This window comes from Anabrus simplex, chromosome 1 (genome assembly GCF_040414725.1).
Source record: "Anabrus simplex isolate iqAnaSimp1 chromosome 1, ASM4041472v1, whole genome shotgun sequence".
Classification (NCBI taxonomy): Eukaryota; Metazoa; Arthropoda; class Insecta; order Orthoptera; family Tettigoniidae; genus Anabrus; species Anabrus simplex.
The window spans coordinates 1,219,631,887-1,219,657,574 of NC_090265.1; the positions used below are offsets into that span (position 1 = coordinate 1,219,631,887).

At 37.6% G+C, this 25,688-nt stretch overlaps 1 protein-coding gene across 2 annotated transcripts in view; it reads right to left on the reverse strand.

Annotated features, from left to right (window-relative positions):
- The window catches only part of Epp (Ecdysteroid phosphate phosphatase), a 158,943-nt gene that overhangs the window by 130,754 nt on the left and 2,501 nt on the right, over positions 1 to 25,688 (reverse strand). For both annotated transcript variants that reach the window (XM_067137574.2, XM_067137575.2), the window contains exon 3: positions 17,888 to 18,083. In XM_067137574.2, coding sequence (XP_066993675.2) covers positions 17,888 to 18,083 — 196 coding nt within the window. The remainder of the gene's footprint in view (positions 1 to 17,887; positions 18,084 to 25,688) is intronic.

The window sequence follows — 25,688 nt, forward strand, 5'->3', positions numbered from 1 at the left end:
ATCAAATACGGTCAGGGATAACTAAAATACGAACCCGCACAATTGTGCGTACTCGGTCTGAAAGGGATATAGGGCTCACAGTAATAATTGCACTAATGTGTATTTAAATTATGTATAAAAGCTCTAGCTATTTCATGTTACGGTATGCAGTATTGCAGTCGCGTTTAAGGCCAACTAACACTAGCTCCACCGTGCGGCGGGAACGTTGAACTGCATGAGTTCCACCGCTTAATATTTCATTTGCCCTGATAACAGTAATAATATCAACATAATTTCTGTACTTTCTATAAAGTGCGTTGTGAAAGGGGTTTCAGTCAAATTAACCTTGTAAAGAGTATCGTGTCATCCCTGAAATTTGAAAGTTTAAATAACTCCAATATATGTATTCATTTAAAATGGCACTTCTCTCATTTTTCTCAACACTGCCTCACATTTCCATGATGACAGAATCAACCCCACTAACTATCAACAGTTCCTGCAATATGACAGTTTCCACCCATACCACTGACTCCTTATGGGCCATAAGTGGTGGAATTTGAAGTGTGTAAACCTCATAAATGAAGTCAGCCAATAAACACAATCAGTCATAGCTCACTTTCATCTCTTCATAAATAATATCTTCTTGGTATTCCTTCCACTCCTTTCTGTAAGCAATCATCTTGATATTAAAGCCATGAAAGGGATGAAATATTAGGGATAAAATTAATTTGTGATAATATGATGGAGGTGGGAATTATAGGAACATACAGGCCAGGAAGAGAGGAAAGGGACGTGGAAATATTTGAGAAAATAATAGATTATACTCATAAAAACAATAATAATGATGTGGTAATAATTGGGGGAGATCTAAACTTACCTGAAGTTGAATGGAATGGAGCTACAAGTGAAGCCCATGAACAGAAACTGGCAAATAAGTTAATCTGGGAGGGAGGATTTACACAAGTAATACACGAACCAACTCGTCTCAATAACTTACTAGATGTATTCTTGATTAAACCATGGGAAATTGTTGATAAAACTGAGGTAATTGACAGAATAGGTGACCATAAGGCTGTAATAATGGATGTAGGACTGATACCAAAAAGGCTTAATAAGAGGGTCACACAAGACAAGAAATTGTACAGAAAAACTAAAGTTGATGAATTTGGGACTTACCTTAAATCACAATTCAGTTGTTGGATAAGTGAAGGGAGTAATGTGGATACACTTTGGGCTAAATTCAAAGGAATCATTTGGGAAGGAGAGAAGAGATTTGTACCTGTTAAGAAGGGTAAAATGACCTCAGACCCTGTTTATTATACAAAGGAAATAAGAAAATTTAAAAGAAAATGTAGAATAGTAAACAGGAAAATCAAAGAAGGTAGGGAGAGTAGAGACACTAGAAAACAGCTAATGAGGGAACTGAATAGAGTGAAAAAGGAAGCAAAAGAGAATTATATGAATGGCATTCTTCAAGAGCGTAATGACCACAAAGGGAAATGGAAAAAGCTGTATTCATATATCAGGAATCAAAAAGGAAAAGGAATCCAAATTCCTACAGTGGTGGGAGAAGCGGGTGAACACTATTTAACAGATACTGAGAAAGCAAACCTCTTTAGTAAGGAATTCAGATATTCAGTAGATGATTGTCAGGAGTTGGAAACCAAAACAGAAGATACAGAAGGAGAGACACAGAGGGAAACAAGAAGCTTCTCATTCACAAATGAAGATATTTTCAGAGAAATCCAACTGCTTCAACAAGGAAAAGCAGCAGGAAGTGATCAAATTACTGGGGAGGTGTTAAAGACAATGGGGTGGTACATAGTGCCTTATTTAAAATTTCTCTTTGACTATGTCATAAATAATAGTGTAATACCAAAGGAATGGAAGGAATCTATAATAATACCAATTTATAAAGGAAAGGGTGATAAAAGGAAACCAGAAAACTACAGACCAATCAGCCTGACCAGTATAGTTTGTAAAATACTGGAGAGTTTAATATCAAAGTACATCAGAGGGATATGTGATGATAAAAATTGATTCCCATTTTCACACCAGGCAAATGCTGGGGCTGTACCTTAATGAAGGCCACGGCCGCTTCCTTCCAACTCCTGGGCCTTTCCTATCCCATTGTCGCCATAAGACCTATCTGTGTCGGTGCGACGTAAAGCCCCTAGCAAAAAAAAAAAAAAAAAAAAAAAAAAAAATTGATTCATGAGGAGCCAGTATGGATTTAGAAAGAAATTTTCTTGTGAGGCACAACTGGTGGGATTTCAGCAGGACATATCAGATCAATTGGATTCAGGAGGCCAGTTAGATTGCATAGCCATAGATCTTTCCAAAGCCTTTGATAGAGTGGAACATGGAATATTATTAAAGAAATTGGAGGGAATAGGACTGGACGTAAGGGTTACACGTTGGGTGAAAACATTTCTAAATTCAAGGGTTCAGAAAGTCAAAGTAGGAAATAATGTATCTCAGGAAGAGAAAGTTTGGAAGGGAATTGCACAGGGTAGTATAATTGGTCCGTTACTTTTCTTAATATACGTAAATGATTTAGGGAATAATATAACATCAAAAATAAGGTTGTATGCAGATGACATAATTGTTTATAGGGAAATAAATACCATTGAGGATTGTTCAGAATTACAAAGGGACGTTGAGAGTATCCAACAATGGGTTGAAGAGAATAATATGAAGGTTAATGGAGGCAAATCAACTGTTACAACATTTACAAACAGGAGTTTTAAAACTGAATTTGAATATACTTTGGATGGGGTAGTTATCCCAAAAGATGGCAAGTGCAAATACTTAGGTGTAAAATTTGAAAGTAATTTGCACTGGAAGGGTTATGTTGATGACATTGTTGGGAAAGCATACAGATCATTACATGTCATAATGAGGCTACTTAAAGGATGCAACAAAGAATTAAAAGAGAAAAGTTACCTAAGTATGGTTCGTCCATTACTGGAATATGCAAACAGTGTTTGGGATCCTCACCAAGAATACCTAATAAAAGAAATAGACAGTGTGCAGAGGAAAGCAGCAAGGTTTGTAACAGGGGATTTCAGGAGAAAGAGTAGTGTATCAGAAATGTTAAAGGAACTAGGGTGGGAAACTTTAAGTAAGAGAAGGGAGAAAACTAGACTTATAGGGTTATATAGAGCCTATACAGGAGAAGCAGCATGGGGAGATATCCGTGAGAGGCTTCAGTTGGAAAATAATTATATCAGCAGGACTGACCACAAATGTAAAATTAGAAGAAATTTAGTAGAAGCGATTGGGGTAAATTTTCTTTCATTGGGAAGGGTGTAAAGGAGTGGAACAGTTTACCAGGGGTAGCGTTTGATACTTTTCCAAAATCTGTACAGATATTCAAGAAGAGAATAAACAGCAACAGAGAAAATAAATGAAATGTTAGAGGGCATTCGACCAGTGCAGGTTAATGTAAATAAAAAAATGTGTGTGAATAAATTAATTCCATCCCCTAGTCTAAGGAGTTTGGACAGCCAAAGTAGGGGACTGCCTGTAGGGGTGAAGTACAGTGGGGACTTTGAGGGCCCTGGGACCGCTACGGTAGCTGTGAAGGCCCTTCAGGAACTCTGAAAAGTGGTGGCAAAAGGGGCTCTGGTTAAGACGCAGCAGGTCGTTATGCTACTTAGGTTCCAGAATGGGTAAAGGAAAACAGAAAAAAGTAAATAAATGCAATGTAAATTTTAATCTTATACCAGTTGTACAGTATCATTTGAAGTAATTCCACATAAAGTATATCAGTTGACTATATTTGTAAGTAGTACAGGAGATATTATTAGTAGAATTTTGTAAACAATATAAATTTACTAAGGATGAGCTGTGTGTTTAATAGAAAAAAATTGTTAGCGTAAATTGTATAATATTGTATTATAGGAAAATTTTGTTCTCTTGTTAATTTAATATTTAGTGCTTGACAATAATGTATTTTAGTGTACCATTTGCCACCGAGGTAGGCACCTCATTTGCAAATAAAGAGATTTTGATTTGATTTTGATGAGTGCTTTACAAATTCGTCATGCAAAACCGAAAGAAACTTTTATCTTCTTCTACCGCTTTTTCCCACCCTGATGGGGTCGTGGGGGTGAACTGTGTCATACATGTGGACTTTGTTCAGTTTTACGTTTGAATGCCCTTCCCAATGCAACTCTATGTGAAAGGATGTACTGTATTCACTACTGCATATTTCGGTGATGGTTGGTAGTGTGGAGTGTTTTATATATATGAAGAGGAGTGTGTTGGGATGAGCATAAACATCTAGTCCCTGAGTCCGGGTGAAGTAACCAGGCATGATTAAAATCCCTAACTCAACTAGGAATCAGACTCAGGATCCTCTGAATGGAAGCTCTCAATGCTGACTATTCAGCCAAGGAGCTACACTGAAAAATCCTTATACAGTCGAACCGACCCAACGGACACCTTTATTCAGCATTTTTCCATGGAACTGATTTTATTTTTCATAAGACACATGTTAAATAAGCCTCATTTAAATGGACACCTTGAATTCCAGACAGCGGAAATCAACATTAGTTCCATCCACTTGTCTTAAGCGAACAATTTACACATTCCCAGAAAAAATGCACACCCAGGTATGTTGTACTTTCTTTTAAAACCATTCTACAGACAGAAAATCCTTTTGAATTTTTGTACTATTTCGGGTCCAAGGAAAAAAGAGAAAAATGTACATAAGAATGATGTAGTAGCCAAGTTAATTCTTCTGTACAGGGCTCTTTCCAAACTTTTCATTATGGTCATTACGTTCTAATTAGTGTACATTCTGAGAATTCTACTTGCCCAGGAATGCTGGCAGTGACTCTGTTTACTCACAAGATACCAAGGGATTTTCCAAACTAGCTTGCATCATTCTGTTTATAATTCAGATTGTTGCTGATAAGGTTGAGGTCAGGTAGTTCAGTTAAACTTAAGAGGAAGAGACTTGTGTGCTTTTATTGTTGGGACAGAAAAACAAACGCCTAAAAAGCCTTACATCTGATATGTTTTTGACATTTTTGACATGCTCTATTGGTGAAAAATATCTAATTCCCTCCATGGGAATTTAGAATTTTCCATTCGGAATTGCTAGGCAGGCAATAATTCCATTGTGGAGATTTATCTCCCATAAGCAGTTATCAGATTGTGCTTCTGATAAGTTCACCTGCATACACCCCAGCGTCAGTGGGTAGGGTCAGACACATCCCACTCTGATGAGTCTAGTGTCAGACCTAAGACGAAACGCTGGTTAATAGAGCAAACGCCTGAAAAGCCTTACATCTGACATGTTTTTGACAGAAAAACCATGCGCTCAGTAAACATGAGTTACAAGTGACAAGGGCTTTCAGGGAGAAAGCTCTCTGAAAAATTCAAATGCAGGAAAAGTCAAACACAACTGTAAAGAATTAAAATGAAATTTTAAGTCAGTGGGAGGAAAATAAGAATTGAGGAGTGAAAAGAAAGTGGGAGCGATTTTTGCACAAGTGAACGTTGTGGTATATAAGTGGTTCAAGTGTGTTCAAGCAAAGAAACTGTGAGCAAGTGGGCCAATGTTACGAGAAAAACAGCAAGAAATTACAAATTATCTGAAAGTTGAGATTCTTCAGTAGTTGAAGAATTTACATGTCACGCTGGATCGCGAGTATGGGGATACAACAATGGAACAATTTAACAGAATTTATTCCCTTTTCGAGAATGTTGCAGTAAAGAAAAACTGTGCTAAATTTACACACACATTACTTCCCGAAATGGTTCATGTTTGTGGGTTACTGTAGTCACGTCCTAGTTCGTGAACCATGGGCAACGGCTGAGTGGCCTAGTAAGTGGTCCTGAGAGTCGGGATACCAGTTGCTATGGAATGGGAGTGGGCATCTCGGACATATTCTGAGTCATGGCCCTCCTTGTGCTCAAGCGGCTAGGACTATACAATCCACCGGTGGTCCATAACCCGTTAGAGGAGAGATCCTCACTTGGACTATGTGCAAGTAGGGCAGCATCCTGCTTCATGAATCGACCGAGCTCAGAACATTTTAAGCAAGCCTCGGACCTATGGGAGTAACGGAGTCCCAGTCCCATTTGACAGGCGAGGGACTCCTTGGAAACAACTTGGCGAACGAAATGGAATTCGATGGGGAGCTATCAATATTAATGGGGCTTATGGAAGAAAGAAAGTAAAACTGGCTGAGTCACCAAAGAGGATGCATCTGGATGTGCTAGGAGTAAGTGATATTCGGGTAAGGGGAGATAACGAGGAAGAGATAGAAGATTATAAAGTGTACTTGACGGGTGTTACAAAGGGAAGGGCAGAGTCTGGGGTAGGGCTCTTTATCAGGAATACCATTGCACGGAACATAGTTTCTGTTAGACACGTAAATGAGCGAATGATGTGGGTAGATTTGTCAGTTGGAGGAATTAGGACTAGAATTGTGTCCGTGTATTCACCATGTGAGGGTGCAGATGAGGATGAAGTTGACAAGTTTTATGAAGCATTGAGTGACATCATAGTCAGGGTAAACAGCAAGGATAGAATAGTGCTAATGGGCGATTTCAATGCGAGAGTTGGGAATAGAACTGAAGGATACGAAAGGGTGATTGGTAAATGTGGTGAAGATATGGAAGCTAATGGGAATGGGAAGCGTTTGCTGGACTTCTGTGCTAGTATGGGTTTAGCTGTTACGAATACATTCTTCAAGCATAAGGCTATTCACCGCTACACATGGGAGGCTAGGGGTACCAGATCCATAATAGACTATATCTTAACAGACTTCGAATTCAGGAAATCTGTTAGGAATGTACGAGTTTTCCGGGGATTTTTCGATGATACAGACCACTATCTGATCTGTAGTGAACTAAGTATCTCTAGGCCTAAGGTAGAGAAAGTGAAATCTGTCTGCAAACGAATAAGGGTAGAAAATCTCCAGGACGAGGAAATTAGATGGAAGTACATGGATATGATTAGTGAGAAGTTTCGAACAGTAGATATTAAGCAGGTTCAGGATATAGAAAGTGAATGGGCGGCATACAGGGGTGCTGTAGTAGAAACAGCAAGGGAATGCCTTGGAACAACTGTGTGTAAAGATGGGAAAAGGCGAACATCTTGGTGGAATGATGAAGTGAGAGCAGCTTGTAAACATAAAAAGAAGGCTTATAAGAAATGGCTCCAAACAAGGGCCGAGGCAGATAGGGAGTTGTATGTAGATGAAAGAAACAGAGCAAAACAAATAATTGTTGAATCCAAAAAGAAGTCATGGGAAGATTTTGGTAACAACCTGGAAAGGCTAGGTCAAGCAGCAGGGAAACCTTTCTGGACAGTAATAAAGAATCTTAGGAAGGGAGGGAAAAAGGAAATGAACAGTGTTTTGAGTAATACAGGTGAACTCATAATAGATCCCAGGGAATCACTGGAGAGGTGGAGGGAATATTTTGAACATCTTCTCAATGTAAAAGGAAATCATCCTGGTGGTGTTGTGAACAGCGAAGCTCAAGGGGAGGAGGAAAATGATGTTGGTGAAATTATGCTTGAGGAAGTGGAAAGGATGGTAAATAAACTCCATTGTCATAAGGCAGCAGGAATAGATGAAATTAGACCTGAAATGGTGAAGTATAGTGGGAAGGCAGGGATGAAATGGCTTCATAGAGTAGTAAAATTAGCGTGGAGTGTTGGTAAGGTACCTTCAGATTGGGCAAAAGCAGTAATTGCCCCTATCTATAAGCAAGGGAACAGGAAGGATAGCAACAACTATCGAGGTATCTCACTGATTAGTATACCAGGCAAAGTATTCACTGGCATCTTGGAAGGGAGGGTGCGATCAGTCGTTGAAAGGAAGTTGGATGAAAACCAGTGTGGTTTCAGACCACAGAGAGGCTGTCAGGATCAGATTTTCAGTATGCGCCAGGTAACTGAAAAATGCTACGAGAGGAATAGGCAGTTGTGTTTATGTTTCGTAGATCTAGAGAAAGCATATGACAGGGTACCGAGGGAAAAGATGTTCGCCATACTGGGGGACTATGGAATTAAAGGCAGATTATTAAAAGCAATCAAAGGCATTTATGTTGACAATTGGGCTTCAGTGAGAATTGATGGCAGAATGAGTTCTTGGTTCAGGGTACTTACAGTAAGCAGTCTGGCCTATGCTGACGACTTGGTCTTAATGGCAGATTGTGCCGAAAGCCTACAGTCTAATATCGTGGAACTTGAAAATAGGTGCAATGAGTATGGTATGAAAATTAGCCTCTCGAAGACTAAATTGATGTCAGTAGGTAAGAAATTGAACAGAATTGAATGTCAGATTGGTGATACTAAGCTAGAACAGGTCGATAATTTCAAGTATTTAGGTTGTGTGTCCTCCCAGGATGGTAATATAGTAAGGGAGATTGAATCAAGGTGCCGTAAAGCTAATGCAGTGAGCTCGCAGCTGCGATCGACTGTATTCTGTAAGAAGGAAGTCAGCTCCCAGACAAAACTATCTTTACATCGGTCTGTTTTCAGACCAACTTTGCTTTACGGGAGCGAAAGCTGGGTGGACTCAGGATATCTTATTCATAAGTTAGAAGTAACAGACATGAAAGTAGCAAGAATGATTGCTGGTACAAACAGGTGGGAACAATGGCAGGAGGGTACTCGGAATGAGGAAATAAAGGCTAATTTAGGAATGAACTCGATGGATGAAGCTGTACGCATAAACCGGCTTCGGTGGTGGGGTCATGTGAGGCGAATGGAGGAGGATAGGTTACCTAGGAGAATAATGGACTCTGCTATGGAGGGTAAGAGAAGTAGAGGTAGACCAAGACGACGATGGTTAGACTCGGTTTCTAACGATTTAAAGATAAGAGGTATAGAACTAAATGAGGCCACAACACTAGTTGCAATTCGAGGATTGTGGCGACGTTTAGTAAATTCACAGAGGCTTGCAGACTGAACGCTGAAAGGCATAACAGTCTATAATGATAATGTATGTATGTATGTACTTCCCGAAGCTGTAATTTTGCAAAGGCTGGAAAATAACTTCTAATATCTCCCAGGCAAATATTTAGTTAGAAATGATTTAGAATAATCAGAATAAAAATATATGCTTATATTTAAGGTGGATGTTCCTTGACATTAAAATGTTTGATTAATTTTTACAACCTTGTTTCAGTGGACAGCTCTCTTAATGGACATTTTTATACGGAACCGATGGTGTCCGCAGAAGAAAGGTTCAACTGTATATATATATTTTTTTATTTTTTTATTTTTTTGGTATAGAAAACATTGACAGAGGCACAGATTGGGAATGAAACAATGCAGATGGTAATAGCACTGTATCAAAATTGCAAAAGCTGTTACAACCAAAGTGGGTCAAACTGAATGGTTCGGAGTTGAGACAGGCTTAAGACAGGGAAGTGTATTGTCTCCCTTACTCTTTGTTATCATCAAGGATAGAATTCTACATAATGTCAAGGAGAAGATGATTGGTGAGCAAGTAAAGTCTATGCTTTTTGCTGATGACATTGTAGTTTGGGGAGATAATGAAGAGGAAGTACAGACACAAGTTGATTTATGGATCAGGATATAAGAAATTTTGGAATGAAGATTAGTACTGCAAAAAGCAAGACTTTGATCGTAACAAGAGGTAACAAAAAATCCAGGGGACCGATAAAAATAGGAAATGAACCTCTTGAAGTAGTGAAAATTTTTAAATATTTGAGTAGCATGATGTCACAAGATGGAAATTTGGATGGAGAAATTGATTTAAGAATACAGTAGTCTGCAAGTTTCTACCAGTGTGTGAGAGACATTGTATGGAACAAAGATGTGCCAATGAAGTGCAAGAAGGTTTTATACTCGTCCTATTATAAACCTATACTGACCTATGCTTCAGCAGCCTGGATGTTGACTAAGCAGAACCAAAGTAAGATACAAGCAGCTGAAATGAGGTTCTTGAGGAGCATACAGGGAAAGACAAGAGGAGATAAAATATGAAATAAGGAAATAAGGAGAAGTGTGGGAGTGTGTAAACTTCAAGAAGAGATTGATATAGTAAAGCTAAAATGGTTTGGACACATGATGAGAATGTCAGGAGAGAGAATACCAAAGAGAACATTCATGGATACAGAGACTGCAAAGAGGCCTAGGGCACAGCCTAGAACGAGATGGAGGAGTTCTGTTGTGAAATGTATTGCAAATAGAGGAGTCGATAGCAATGAAGTACTAGATGAGGAGTGGTGGAAAGATCGAGTAAGGTGGAGGGCTTTAGTACACTACCCTACCCAGAGAGAATCTGGAAAAGGAAATGGAAGAAGAAGAAATACTGTATATCCCTTAATTGGTCTTCTTTAAACCGAAAAGAACTTTAGTTACTCAAAAAATTAGTAATAATTGGAACTGTTTTACAGAAATAACACAAACATTCTCTTGCAATTTTAAAAATATACTTGGTAAGAAAGGCATCACTATTTGTATATCACTTTTCATTTCATCTTATCCAGCCATACTAACACCTCACTAACTCGTCCTTTCTATCATACTTCTTAGGTATTTCATTTTACTGGCTTGAATTCTACTCTTCTCTCAGTTCTCAGCCACGTAAGTCAATATGAGTACTTAATATATTTTATCTCCCTACTCTCATATGCTTCCTTTGCATCCTTTACAATTTCATCCATCATCATTAATAATAATAATAATAATAATAATAATAATAATAATAATAATAATAATAATAATAATAATAATAATAATAATAATAATAATAATAATAATAATAATAATAATAATAATAATAATAATAATAATAATAATAATAATAATAATAATAATAATAATAATAATAATAATAATAATAATAATAATAATAATAATAATAATAATAATAATAATAATAATAATAATAATAATAATAATAATAATAATAATAATAATAATAATAATAATAATAATAATAATAATAATAATAATAATAATAATAATAATAATAATAATAATAATAATAATAATAATAATAATAATAATAATAATAATAATAATAATAATAATAATAATAATAATAATAATAATAATAATAATAATTGCTTTACATCCCACTAACTACTTTTATGGTTTTCAGAGACAATGAGGTGTCGGAAGTTTGTCCTGCAGGAGTTATTTTACATGCCAGTAAATCTACCGACAAGAGGCCAACATATTTGAGCACCCTCAAATACCATCGGACTGAGCTAGGATCGAACCTGCCAAATTGCGGTCAGAAAGCCAGTGCTTCAACCATCTGAGCCACTCAGTCCAGCCCATTAGAAACAAAAGAGGTGATAGCACATTCCCCTGTCTTAATTCATTTTAGTTTCTAAACCATTCTGTTTTCCCAACCAAGTCTGAACACTGCTGACACAGTTTTTGTACACTGCTTGCACTATTTCTACAATTTGTATACCTAGTCTCTTTTGTTAGATCTAGGAATGTCATGGATCGTGCTCAGATACTTTCCATATTCCTAATTCTTTTCAATTAATTGCTTCATGCTGAAGATATGATCCATTGTAGATCTTCCACTTCTAAAGCCATACTCTTCCTTTTGCAACTCTCCTTCTACCTACCTTCTCATACTCTTGTCTAATATTCTTCCCATTATTTTGACCACTTCTGATAAGTGTGCGATTCTTCTACAGTTAATAATACCAATATAAAAGGTCCATTATTGGCCATTATAAATTTTCCAGCTAACTCATTCCTGGTCGCCAGCGTTTTGCCCCAGTGTGCTAAGTTGGGCTCATCACTGCACATTTTTTGGTCCCTTTTTGTAAATACGGATATTATTATTCCCTTTCCCCAGTCCTCTGAGACATGTTTCTGTTTCCATATGCACTTTAATGTATGTATACCCATTGTAGTACAATAGGTCCAGCAGTATAATTTCCACACTAATTTCATCCGTCCTTGGTGCCTTCCCTATTTTCATTTTACGGACTGCTAATTCCACCTATAACATTGTTATATCATTTTCTACTGTTTGAGTCATCACACTGTATTATTCCCATCTCCTCTGCAATTATTTTATTTATTTATTTTTTTTGCTAGTGGTTTTACGTCGCACTGACACAGATAGGTCTTATGGCGACGATGGGATAGGAAAGGCCCAGGAGTTGGAAGGAAGCTGCCATGGCCTTAATTAAGGTACAGCCCCAGTATTTGCCTGGTGTGCAAATGGGAAACCGCAGAAAACCATCTTCAGGGCTGCTGACAGTGGGATTCAAACCTACTTTCTCTCGGATGCAAGCTCATAGCTGCGCACCTCTAACCGCACGGCCAACTCACCCGGTGCACAATTTCTCACATTCAGCAATTTATGAAAAGACTCCTTCCATCTCTTCTTTATTTCTTGTGGATGTGTTGGACATGATGGCATCTCTCATAGTTTCTTATTTTGTTCCTCCTTGTTTCCTGAATCCTAGTTCTTAAGAACCTCATTTCCACTGCTTATAGTTTTCTGATATTTCTGTTGGTTTGGATGCAGATTTTTTGACTGTATGTTGTAACCGGTACAAAAAAAGCTCTTGTAGAGTACTAATTTTGATCTTAATGGAACTTGCTTATCCCAAAGGAGTTTTCTCAAAAGATGATAAAACTGTGCTCCATTCTGGACTCTACTAGTGATTTCTGCAGATGGTCAGCTGTGTGTTGTTACTACACTGCCAAGATAACAGAACTGATGGACGTGTTCCAACTTGGTTCCATGTAGAGTGATGTTAGTATGGATGTTCTGTCAACTAACAGACAATACTGTTGTTTTGGACTTGCTTATCTTGAGACCAAATTGCTTGAATATAGCATTCCAGTCATACAGCTTCATTTTGGTTACTCTAAAGCATTCATAAACATACTTGCCATAATAGCGCTCAAAGGTTCCATTAGTATATTAAGGAAGCATGCTTATGAGCCTTAACACATGTCATTGTAGGATGATTTTACCAAGATCATTTTAAGTAAGATTTCTGAATACCAATATGTAATTTTACAGTGCAACTTGGGGGTCAACCTTAGTGCAGAGGTTAGCTGCTGGCATTCTGCCCGGACAGCCCAGGTTGGAATCCCAGTCGATCGTGGGTTGGAATTTTCACCTGAAAACTCATGCGGTGCCAGGAAGAGTATGTGGCCTTAAAACCCTGGCCAAAACCTGGCTCCAGTGACCCTAGAAATATCTGGAAAATTATGAGAGAGAGAGAGAGAGAGAGAGAGAGAGAGAGAGAGAGAGAGAGGAGAGAGTGTGTGTGTGCAGTCAAATGTCAACGCAATCAATAACAGTTGAACAAATTTTTCAGTTGAATGAAAATAAATCATAACCCCCATCTACAGTTCCATAAGGCACAATGTCAAATACTTTCATACACTGATAGGACAAGGATTTCATTAGAACATAAAGGTTGAACAATATTTTTAATTTTTTTTTTTTTTTTACATCTCCAGTTACTGTGTATTGTGAATCATAAGCTGCATAAAGGCACAGCCACTGTCTGAAAGCGCCATTACAGTATTCTTACAAGGAATGTGAAGATGTGGGAAGCAGCCAATATGAATGGAATGTATTAGCAATTAATAATAATATTTAATATTAAACACAATGTGTACATACGATTTTAAAAACATAGAAATTCACTGTCAATACAAGGTTTCACCTTTAGCATAATGAGAAAGAGGAAGTGTTCTTTGTGTGCTGCCGAACAAGTGGTAGAGTGAACAATGCGAACCGCAGATTTCACAAATACAGTCGTTGGATACCTGGTGAAAACCTTTCTTATTACAAATACGGTGATGAAAACCATGAATTGCTATTCTTGTATAGAGGTAACGTAGCTCAAAATTAGCTCATTTCCATTCATCATTGTTCATGGCAGGAGTATTAAAGAATTATAGATCTATTTCTGCAGTTTTCTGGAGTCATTGGTCCATGAACCTTTTGGTAGCTGGGGTTGGTGTCAGGTTATAAGTTGTCATCAAGTCTTCTAGCTGGTATACAAGTCAATTTGGTGAAAACTTTGAGATACAGAGTGCTCTTTTTATGTATCCGGCTTTAGTTCTGTCCAAATTTTTTAGATTTCTGTATGAAAGGTACGGCCATGTTATCTCAATTGCATACGATGCTACTTGTGCAACTTTCAGCTTGAATAATGACATTGCTATTTTTAGTGAAAGGCATTTGAGATTGTGAATCTCCATTGCAGCCTTTATCGCAGTCACAGTTATATCTTCAATGTGCCTTGTGAAAGTGGATCCAGTGAGTGGTAGAGACACCCCTAAATATTTGAAAGATTTGACTATTTCAATTGTTTGGTTTCTGCAGGTAAATATATCCGTTGAGGAGCGTTTCCCTCCTTTCCGGAACTTTATAACCTTCGTCTTACTCTGGTTTATATGCATATAATTTTTATGAGACCATTCCACTAGTCTATTAAGAGATTCCTGTAATGAGCTCTTGCTGTTGCTCAATTTAACTACATCATCTGCATATAAGAACATATTCACATCTCCAGTTACTATCTTTTTGTACTACATCATGTGTGATCATATTACACATCATGGGGCTCAGGGGGTTACCTTGTAGTATGCCATTCGTTTGTATGATGTCTTTTGACTGAAGAAGACCATCACTGATGTTTATTACATTCCCTTCAATGATGTTGATTATTAACTGGTGGAAATGATCTTCAGGTCCTAAAGCAGCTTCGAGCTTCTCTATGATGATAGCAAAGCAAAGTCACCTCCGTACAGGCCATGAAGGCCCTTGGAGGAGTGGAAGGTAAACGCTTCCACCATTGGTAACCTCGGCACGTGATGGGGTAGAGTGGTTAGCTCTATGCCCGGCCGCCTTTGCCCCCAGGAATTAACCTGGTACTCATTTTTGGTGTAGGCTGAGGGAACCTCAGGGCCATATGCACCTCCAGAAATGGAAATCTCGTTTCTTAAATTTTACGACTTCCTGACGGGGATTCGAATCCACGTCCTTCCGGGCGAACCGAGCACCGGTTGATCCCATCAAACATCCTTGTACAGTCGATGAATACAGCGAAAGCGTGCCCTTTTCTGGTTTCAAAATATCCCATTATTTCCGATATCATCTACAGTCTACTATCAATCATTTACTGTTGATGGGGGGGTCCAGAGAGAGTTACAGCATGGAATTACTTTAACCAACTGTTACATGATACAAATTTCATTTTGTATTCACATTCACACTTTCACAAAGTAAATGTTTACTAAATCCTCTTGTTCAATCATTTAGAAATAGCATATTAATAGGTGAAATGTATTGTTATGAACAGGAGGATTTAGTCAACATTTACTTTTTGAAAGTTAACCAAGTGTATATGTACAGTACTGTATTTCCAGACGAGGGTATTGCTTGTGGTCTTGCACAATAAGCAAAACTGTTTTGTTGTTATATTTGTAGGGACAACGATGACTGATCCTATTATGTAAAACTAGATTGTAGACAGTCATCTCATCTACAGTTAACATGGATAAGAGCTCTCGAATTGTAGGCCCTTCGTTGCTAATTTCAGTATGCAGAGAGTATGTTCTGTGCACACAGTACAATTTGTATCCTTAGGTCATGTATGTCAGTTAACTCAACAGGGAAGAAAAAATACAAACAGTTCTCAATAAAGGAGAAATTTAAATTTTTAGGAGAAGTTGACGAAGGTTACAAGAAGTCTGACGTTGGAAAGAAATATTCCATCAGCGCATCTACACTTTCAAAATTCATTAAGGACCATAAAACAGAGGAGAATGTTGAATCTGATGCTGTTGGTCCGCAATGAAAGAGAATGAGAGCCGGAGACTATGAGGAAATTGACAAAGTTGTTTATGCATGGTTCGTGCTCAAGCTAGATCTTTTGCATTTAAATGTCACTGACTTCAAAGGCAGCACCAGATTGTTACATCATTTTAGAGAGGGAATCGTCCAATGGATGACTGCGGAAACTTATCACTTGTGACTGTTTGGACTGAAAAAAGAAAAAAAAAAGCCTGTACACAAAAATTGTTGTTGACTTTTTTTTTTTCTTACAAGTTGCTTTATGTCACACCGACACAGATAGATCTTATGGCGACAATGGTACAGGAAAGGACTACGAGTGGGAAGGAATTGGCCAGGGTCTTAATTAAGGTATAGCAGAAAACCATCTTCAGGGCTGCCGACAGTGGGGTTCGAACTCACTTCACCTCACTTCTAGTAGACAATTGCTCTTCCCTTTACAATATTCCAAGGCAGATGGAGTTTGGTGAAGTGATGAAGTTATCATGTAACTGTACATCTATACTGCAGCCTCTCAATCAGGGGATAATCCATACAATCAAAGTGCATTGTTGGTCACAATTAACTCGGTGAATTCTCAGAAGACTCCCTGTTAAAGGGAGTACAAACATAACCTTTCTAGAAGGTATGGAAATATTCACAACAGCATGGAGAAGCTCGCCTTCGATACTGATAATGAATTGTTGGCGTAAGTCAGGGATTTCATCTGTGATCGAGAATGAATTAAGGAAACAATAAACCTGTTGATGTCATAGAAGAACTGGACTCAGAAATTTGGAAAAAATTCCACCCCTGCAAATGTAACCATAGATAAGTTTACTAACATGAACAGAGGAGTGATTGTGGAAAACAAAATTACAGAATAGCACATAATTTACAGCGAGATGCAAGAAAAGGAAGATAGGGATGCAAGTGAAAATTGTGAAGGTGACGATGGTACTAGTGCTGGTGAAAGTGAAAGAAAAATCCTGTTTCTTGCCGAAGCTTATAAGTGTTTCTTAGTGAATTACAGCATTTTTCTAAATAAACAGAATAATGTTCCTTATAAGAGATAAAGTGTGTAAGTCTTATCATTGATGATTACCTAGAAGAGTCCACCGTAAAATGTTCAGTGCAAAAGAAAATGACAGATTTTTTTTCTCTAAATGAAAGAGTAGAGTTATAATACACTCAATATGAAATTCAAGATTTCTGATAAGGTATGCCTAAGTAAATAAGTATATTTGTACTTGTATAATTTGTATATTGTTGTGTATGCTTGTGTACGTGTACAATTTCATGTCTAGAATGGTTAGTTGTTGTGTATGTTCAGTTGAATGAAATTTCAATACAACAAAAATAATTTCACAGACCCTAGCATTTTGTTATACTGACATTTGACTGTACACAGGCTTGCAGACTGAATTATGAAAGGCATAACAGTCAATAATGAAGATGTATATACTGTACTAGCAAAACCCAACAGACGTTGTCCTGCCTGTGTACATTTATTTACCTCAGCATATACGACACTAATATTGGTCGTTTTCGATTACTTTTACATTTCATCCTCTTCCCTTGGGCTGGGAGGGGTATCCTGAGCCCACACTATTTGATAAAAGCAGAAATAAGTTTTAAGGAACACATCATCTTCACATACTGTTGGGTAGGCAACCCGCTGATCGGACTTGTCTTGCAGTTTGCTTATCTTCCCCTATTTTACTTTTCACCCCTTAGTGCCGAACTTCCAATCAGATTTCGTTCAAACCACTTCATAATCCCTCTCAGATGTAATAAGAACAAATTGTGAAAATTTCAGCGAAATCGGTCCAGTAGTTTTTGAGTCTATTAGCTTCAAACATACCAACATCCAATGTATATAGATGTACTGTATATAATTATCACAGTCCCCTGCAAATGCTGCATAAAAGATTATTTTATCTCTATGATTTGAAATGTAGTCTACTTCTACATAAATATTGAAAATACTGAATTATGGTTATACAGACAACAAGTATTAGTCTAGTATACTTTTTAGGTAAGATAATATAGTTTCATGACAATCAGTGTTGAGTGACAGGCTATATGGAATAAAAAAAGAAAAAAATATGTCTAAATGCACTCACTTGCATTAGAAACTTCTTTTACATACTGCATAGCTATTCTCTTCAGTATATCTGCATGTTCTTCAGCAACAAAGAATCCCATAAAGTTCTGTGAAATGTACGTTTCCAACTTAAGAGGCTCGCTAAGGTTCACTCTCTGTAATTCCACAACATGCTTCAAAGTCCGAGCTAACTGCTGGGCACATTCATCTGGTGCCTGAAAAATGAGCAAAAAAATTATTATTATTATTATTATTATTATTAACAACAACAAGAAACAACAACAACAACAACAACAACAACAATAATAATAATAATAATAATAATAATAATAATAATAATAATAATAATAATAATAATAATAATAATAATAATAATAATAATAATAATAATAATAATAATAATTTCAATAAACTGACTAACAGCAAAGATCCACGGATAAATGGCCAAGGGTGTCTTCAAAACAAAGAAACAATGATTCAGTTCCACCAAATTGGGAAGAAATTCTGAAGATAGTTGCGAAGTGAAAAAACAATAAAACATCCAGAGAAGACACAATAACAGCAGAGATGATCAAAAGTGGTGGTGAAAGCACGATCAAATTATTATGCCTAGAAATGGCAAAAGTTTGGGAAACGGAGAAGATACCTGATGATTGGAAAATGGCAATGATTCACCCTCTATACAAGAGAGGTGAAATAACTGAAGTCAACAATTACCGTGGTATTTTCATTTTACCAGAAACATATAAAGTACTCTCTAAAGCACTTCAGAATAGGCTAGTGGGACAGACAGATCACCAACTTGGTGAATACCAAAGGGGATTTAGGAAAGGAAGATCATGCGTTGAAGAGATATGGAGTCTGAAATGAGTACTGGAAAATTACATCTCAAAGGATATACTAGTAATCTTTGCAGATTTCAAAAAAGCGTAGGATTCAGTTGACCAGGAAGTACTACTTAATATCTTAGCAGAATTTGGAGAGAACTTGAAAACAACAGACATCGTCAGAGAGACCTTAACACACTCTCTCAAAAATATAATTCACGTGAGAAATTTTTAAATTGTTTGAAATTAAAACTGGAGTCACACAGGGTGTGTTAGAGAAAATTATCTGTGAATGAGAAGAACAACTTTCCAAGGAAGGTTTATTAAACAAAGTACACATTGGAGGATCAAAGAGCAATGTCAAGATCAATTGCCTAGCATTTGCTGATGACCTAGCAATCTTGCCCTGAAACACAGACACAGCTACAGAACAGATCAATCTACTTGAAAAACAAGCAGGAAAAGCAGGGGTCTAGATTTCCTTCGAAAATACAAAGTTCATGACAAACATTAAAGCTGCACCCCATCACTTAAAGACAAGGTATGGTAGGATTGAAATTGTTGAGAGCTTCAGATACCTTGGTGAGATTGTTCAAAAGAAAATATGTGAAAGGGAAGCCAACAATAGCAGGCAAGAAAAGATGGTTACTGCTTTTTGTAGAACTTAAAACCTTTATAAGACGAAAGCAATCTCATTACAAGCAAATATCAGACACTACAATGCTGTGATTAAAAAGGGAGTGTTTATATGCTGGTGAGTGCCTCTGAATGACTGGGAAGGCTGGTCTAAGAGACAGTGAGAAGATTGAGAGAAAAATCCTTTGCAAGAAGATAATGGGTCCAAAAATTGTAAATGGACAACATAGGTTAAGGAAACATGAAGAACTGTATCGGAAAAATGAATGACTGATGGAGACTATTAGGAAAAGAAGACTGAAATTCTATGGACACCTCTTCAGAGTGCGATTGATGAAACAAATCTTTCAGATACTTGATAGTAGGCCTAAAGTTTCTGACAAATGGTTCCAGGAGGTGAGGACGATCTTCAACAAGGCTGGACAAAGGCAAGAGGATACCTCAAACCGAGCACAGTAGCAGTTACATATCAACAACTTAAAAAGCTTCCGTGAAGAACAAAATCAGAACAGTGGATGGACGATGAAAAGACGGCAGGCTGACACGGAAAGAATGCAGCGATTCTGGGCTGCAAAAAAAGACTTTCAAAAATGTGTAACTGTTATTTAGTGTTATAATTGTAGCCCACCTGGTGGTCATGATTGTTAAGGCATCACGTTTATATGGTCTGACACCGTGGGTAGCCGGTTTGGAGCCCCGTTGGTCGAAAACTGTTCATAATCAGAATGTTGACCGGCAGGGTAGGAGAGGTGGTGGTATAAAATTTCTGATCACTGGATTCGCCTGGATTCCATCCCAAACCTCTACTCAGTGTTCATATGTAGGGAGGGCATGTGACGCTGTTGATGGAGATTTGTCCATCGGATGGAGATGTTAAGCCTTGAGCAGACCCCCTTCGTGCTATTTGACAAGAGCAGGTTACGTGCCAGCACCGGGTTTCATTCTCCCCCCTTCCTACTATCATATATCACGTCATTAATTTCAACTCATTAACTCCACTGATGAGGCTGATGTCAGTTGATGTCAGGAATGGCATCCGATTGTAAAAATCACTATGAAGGCTCGAGGTTCATCTCACTTTATACCCGACTCCATAGAGAAAACGGGACTAGGTTTGTGGATGGGGGGGGGGAATAATAATAATAATAATAATAATAATAATAATAATAATAATAATAATAATAATAATAATAATAATAATAATAATAATAATACTTTCCCTCCATCCATATCTTCAACTAAATTAAAAGAAACCAACAGCAAAGCATATGCTCTTTGATCTCAGAGATTATGCAACTACAGAAAACCTTCACTACTGACATTAATCCACACTACCAAAAGTATTCTTACACAAAAAGATATTTTTAAAAAAGCAAATGATAAAAGAACAGAGCAGAAAAGAGGGATAACAACATTGCCATGGCTTCAACATCAGGCAGTGGTACCTCTCTGGCTACATTGGGCCACTGCAATTAGATACAGATGAGAACAGCAAATAACTGATTAAGTACCATTCTAAATGTAGTCTATGAAGTTCCAATACAGACTTGTCAATTTTTATGACACGGTGCATTATCAAACCTGTTTGATATACCTTTGAATATTGTAGCTTCTATTTGTTTAATCGCACTGTCCTATGATAATATTAGTTGCTTATATATTAAATGTACTATACTCTGCAGTATTTCAGATAACAACAACAACAACAATTACAAAAACGTAGATTTATTTAACCATTACAGACATAGTATATATAATGTAATACAATAATGTAGAGTTTGGTTAAACGTCAACACGGAAAGAAGATCATAACCTACGATGTAATACAGTATCATATCCCTTATTATTGCTTGAGAAAACTATTTTAGGAAATATTTCTATAAATAAATGAGACTTTCAATTATTCAGACCAGGTTTTGCCCCATATTAGTCTGAAATAGTCTGGCCAGTTAAATCTGCTATGGTAATGGAGTAAACCATACAGCCAGTGTCTCCACGCCGAGCGTTAGGCGACGGTATATAGCCTGACCCACTATAAGGACCAACGGCTAAGGGCGGAGGAGTCCTTATAGAAGGGAAATGGGCCCTCAGTAGAGGAAATGCCACTGAAACCCCATATCAACTGTAGCATCTGTACTCCAGAAGAGCGGCTACAAAGGGCGTCTGTTCTCCATGTTAGGAGCAGCCTACTAGTTTCAGCTGGCAGTAGCTCTAAAATGCCTCTGGGAGTGGCGAACCCATCGTAATAAAAGCCTATATAATGACAAGTGTACTGAAACCTCGGAAAATGCAAAGGACGTTTCCCACAAGCGACGTGCAAAATGCTAGGGCGTTCCCCACAAGCGACGTGCAAAATGCTAGGGCATTCCCCACAAGCGACGTGCATTTCTTGTGGTGCTGGGAGAAATGTGAGAAATGGGCGACTGGTAAACAAATACATCAAGATAGCGACCATCAATTTAGTGTCATTAACAGGTAAAGTGGAAGAAATTGTAGATTTTATGGTTGACAAAGATATAGCATTGCTGGGAAGCAGTGAGACCAAATTAAAAGGAAAAGGTGAGAGGAAACTAAAGAAAGGATACACCTTATACTATACTGGAGGAAGAGAAGCCAAAAATGGTGTAGGTCTCATAATTAGAAACGACCTAAAGGAATACCTAGAATTGGTGGTAAACATAAATAGCAGGTTATTAAGGTCAGATTGAGACCTGAAACTGTTGTTACAGATATAATTCAAGAGTAGGCTCCATAAACAGGAAATACAGATATGGATCTACAGAAATACCTTGAATATCTGGAAGGCCATATACAGGACAAACAAGTCATGATCATAGGAGACATGAATGCTCAAGTAGGTCAGGAAAAAAAAAAAAAGGAGATGAAGAGATTATAGGACCATTTGGATATGGGAAGAGAAACAAGGCTGGTGATATTTTGGTAGACTTTTGTAGAAGAAATGAGCTGATCATTGGTAACACATGGTTTCGAAAGAAAAACAGTCAGAAGATAACAAGATATAGTTGGGATAACAAAATCAAAACTCTGATAGATTACATTTTGGTCAAGAAAGGTAACAGGAAAATGTTGGTAGATGTAACAGCCCTCCCAAGTGAATCTTTTGAAGGAGATCACAGAGCTGTGATAGCTAAGTTAAAGATGGGAAAAATACAAAAGATGACTGAGATTAGGCAGAGAAAGCTAAGGGTGTGGAAATTGCAGGAGAAGGAAATAAATGAAGAGTTCCAGAAACACACTAAAACAAGTATACCTAAGGAAGATGTCGGAAGGGTCAAAGAAAAATGGGCGTACTTTAAAACAGTCATGGTGGAGTCTGGAGAAAAGACCTGCAGATGAGTATCCGTAAGGAAGAAAGATCAAGAAATGCCCTGGTGGAATGACAGGGTAAAAGTTATAGTTAAACAGAAGAAACAAGCTTGGAAAAGAGGGCTGAGAAACAGAATAACAGAATGCAAAACAGAACACAGGCACTGCAAGAAGGAGTGCTACAAGGTGGTTCAAGAAGAGAAAAAGAAATGCTGACAAAAATTCACTGAATCTTTGCAAGAAGATACAACCAGAAGCAAAAAGATCATATTCCAGTCGGTAAAAAAGAAGAAAAACCCAGGTGAAGGAGCTAACTTCATTAAAAATGAACATGAGGAAGTGATGACACAGAAGCAGGATATATTGCAGAGGTGGGAAAAATACTGTGAACAGCTTTACAACATGCAAAATACCTCGGTACAAGGAGAAATCGAAGAACCCGATTTAGTGCAGATGGAAGATAAGGAAAACGAGGTGTCCCATGGTAGAGATTGAGTGGGCCACTAAAAGAATGAAACAAGGCAAGGCAGCTGGAATTGACGAGGTCGCCATTGAAATGATAAAGCAGCAGGAGCAGTTGGTCTACAGTGGTTGTACAGACTCTTCAGAATGATATGGAGGGAAAAGCTGTTCCAAAAGAGTGGACAAAAGGGGTCACTATACCAATTTTCAAGAAAGAAGACAGGAAGCAATGTGAAAATTAAAGAGGGGTGACACTGATATTTCATACAGCTAAGATCCTTGAAAGAACTGGATAAACAAATAGGAGACAGAGTAGAGGGAAAATTGTCAGAACACCAGTATGATTCACAAGAGGCAGGTGAACATTTGACCCAATATTTACATTGCGGCAAATGATGGAAAGGTATTGGTAGTATGGAAAGGATACGGTAGTAACGTTTCTAGATACTGAAAAGGCATATGAGAGTGTCCTAAGGCATTTGGTATAGAAAACATTGACAGAGGCACAGATTGGGAATGAAACAATGCAGATGGTAATAGCACTGTATCAAAATTGCAAAAGTTGTGTTAGAACCAAAGTGGGTCAAACTGAATGCTTCAGACTTGAGAACAGGCTTAAAACAGGGAAGTGTATTGTCTCCCTTACTCTTCTTTATCATCGAGGATAGAATTCTACATAATGTCAAAGAGAAGATGATAAGTGAGCAAGTAAAGTCTATGCTCTTTGCTGATGACATTGTAGTTTGGGGAGATAATGAAGAGGAAGTACAGACACAAGTTGATTTACGGAATGAGGAAATTTTAAAATGAAGATTAGTACTGCGAAAAGCAAGACTCTGATCATGACGAGAGGTTACAGAAAATCCAGGGGACCAATAAAAATAGGAAATGAACCTTTTGAAGGAGTGAAAATTTTTTAATATTTGGGTAGCATGATGTCACAAGAGCCGGCCCCGTGCTGTAGGGGTAGCGCGCGTGCATCTTACCCGGAGGCCCCGGGTTCAATTCCCGGGCAGGTCAGGGATTTTTACCTGGACCTGAGGGCACCTTATTTTCTTGACACGGCATAAGCCCAAAAGCCTATACAGTATCATATCTACAATATATGTTGTACAAGATTGTTATTTTACAACATAGTTTATTTGTGGTACCGGTTTTAACTCATTTTCTGAACTGTTGATTTTTACCTATGATGACAATGACATTTACAGTAAGATACAATATTTGAAAACTAGAAAAGCAACTGGAATTGATAAGATTTTTGGGGATATACTAAAGACAATGGGTTGGAATATAGTACCACATTTGAAGTAGGCCTACTTATTTAAGGATTATTGTTTGCATGAAGGAGCTATACCAAATGAATGGAGAGTTGTTGTTTTATACCAGTCACTGAGAAAATAACTGATGATAGACTCTTTACAATAGTTAGTACCTTCCACAAAGAACACTGATTACTAAATTATCCAGCTCCAGTCTCATATTTTTATCTGAAACTTCTTATCAAACAATCTTCAAAATATATGGATGAATTCACTGCGTGATGTTTATCATTGATAATAACTGATAACATATTTGAATTTACAGGCCACAGTAATGAAATGCACTTAACACTACATTTAATTTAAACTATTTGAACCCGACATGAATATCAAGTGCTTTCTATTTCCAGTTTCCTTTGGTATATTCTCAGCATTTTTTTCTTTTTAAGTTTAAGCCAACAGTTTATGTTCATTCAGTACAGCTCATGGAATCTACAGTGACTCACATAATTATTCGGACATGTTAGTAATTATAGTCTTTGCTACACACTGGCCCTGTATTTCAGAAAAAATATCCTACACGCAAACTAGTTTCTGACAGAACCCAGTTTGACAGATTCAACACGACGTTCAAATGAGTACTTTTAGAAAACAGGAGAGAACCAGTGACCACGGAACCTCAGAACGCAGTTAACGTGCTTCAACAAAATTATTCGGACAAAAGTCAGTTGCTGTGCAGAGGTCGTATGTAAAAGAGCCACGGACAGTGTGAACATAAACATTCAGTGTGTTAGAGTGCTGTGTACAACGTAGGTGAAAATGGGCCGCAGAGGAAGGGAGAGCACAATCGAACAGTGGCAGCTAGTAACTTTTCACCGTGCTAAATGTAAAAGTTGTCGTAAAATTGCTGAAATGTTATAAATGAAGAAAAGTACAGTCTCTGATATTATCACAAGATTCCGGAAGGAAGATAGGATTGACATCTACCACATACGGGACGTCCAAGAACTTTTTTCTGTGAGGGAAGAGTGTTATACCATCAGAAAAATTAAAAAGGCACCTAAGTTAAGTGCTCCAAAACTCGCTACGGAGATTGCTGCAGACACCGGAAAGAAGGTGCATCCATAAACAACACGGGAGTGCTCAGAAGAAGTAACTTTCACGGCCATATTGCAAGAAGGAAGCCCTTCATAAATCAAGTAAATCGAAGAAAGAGAATGCTGTTTGCAAAAAGCATGTTAAAGAAGACGCTGTTTGCAAAGACAGAGGTGCCAACCTTTGAATGGGCTCTTCAGTAATACCCACC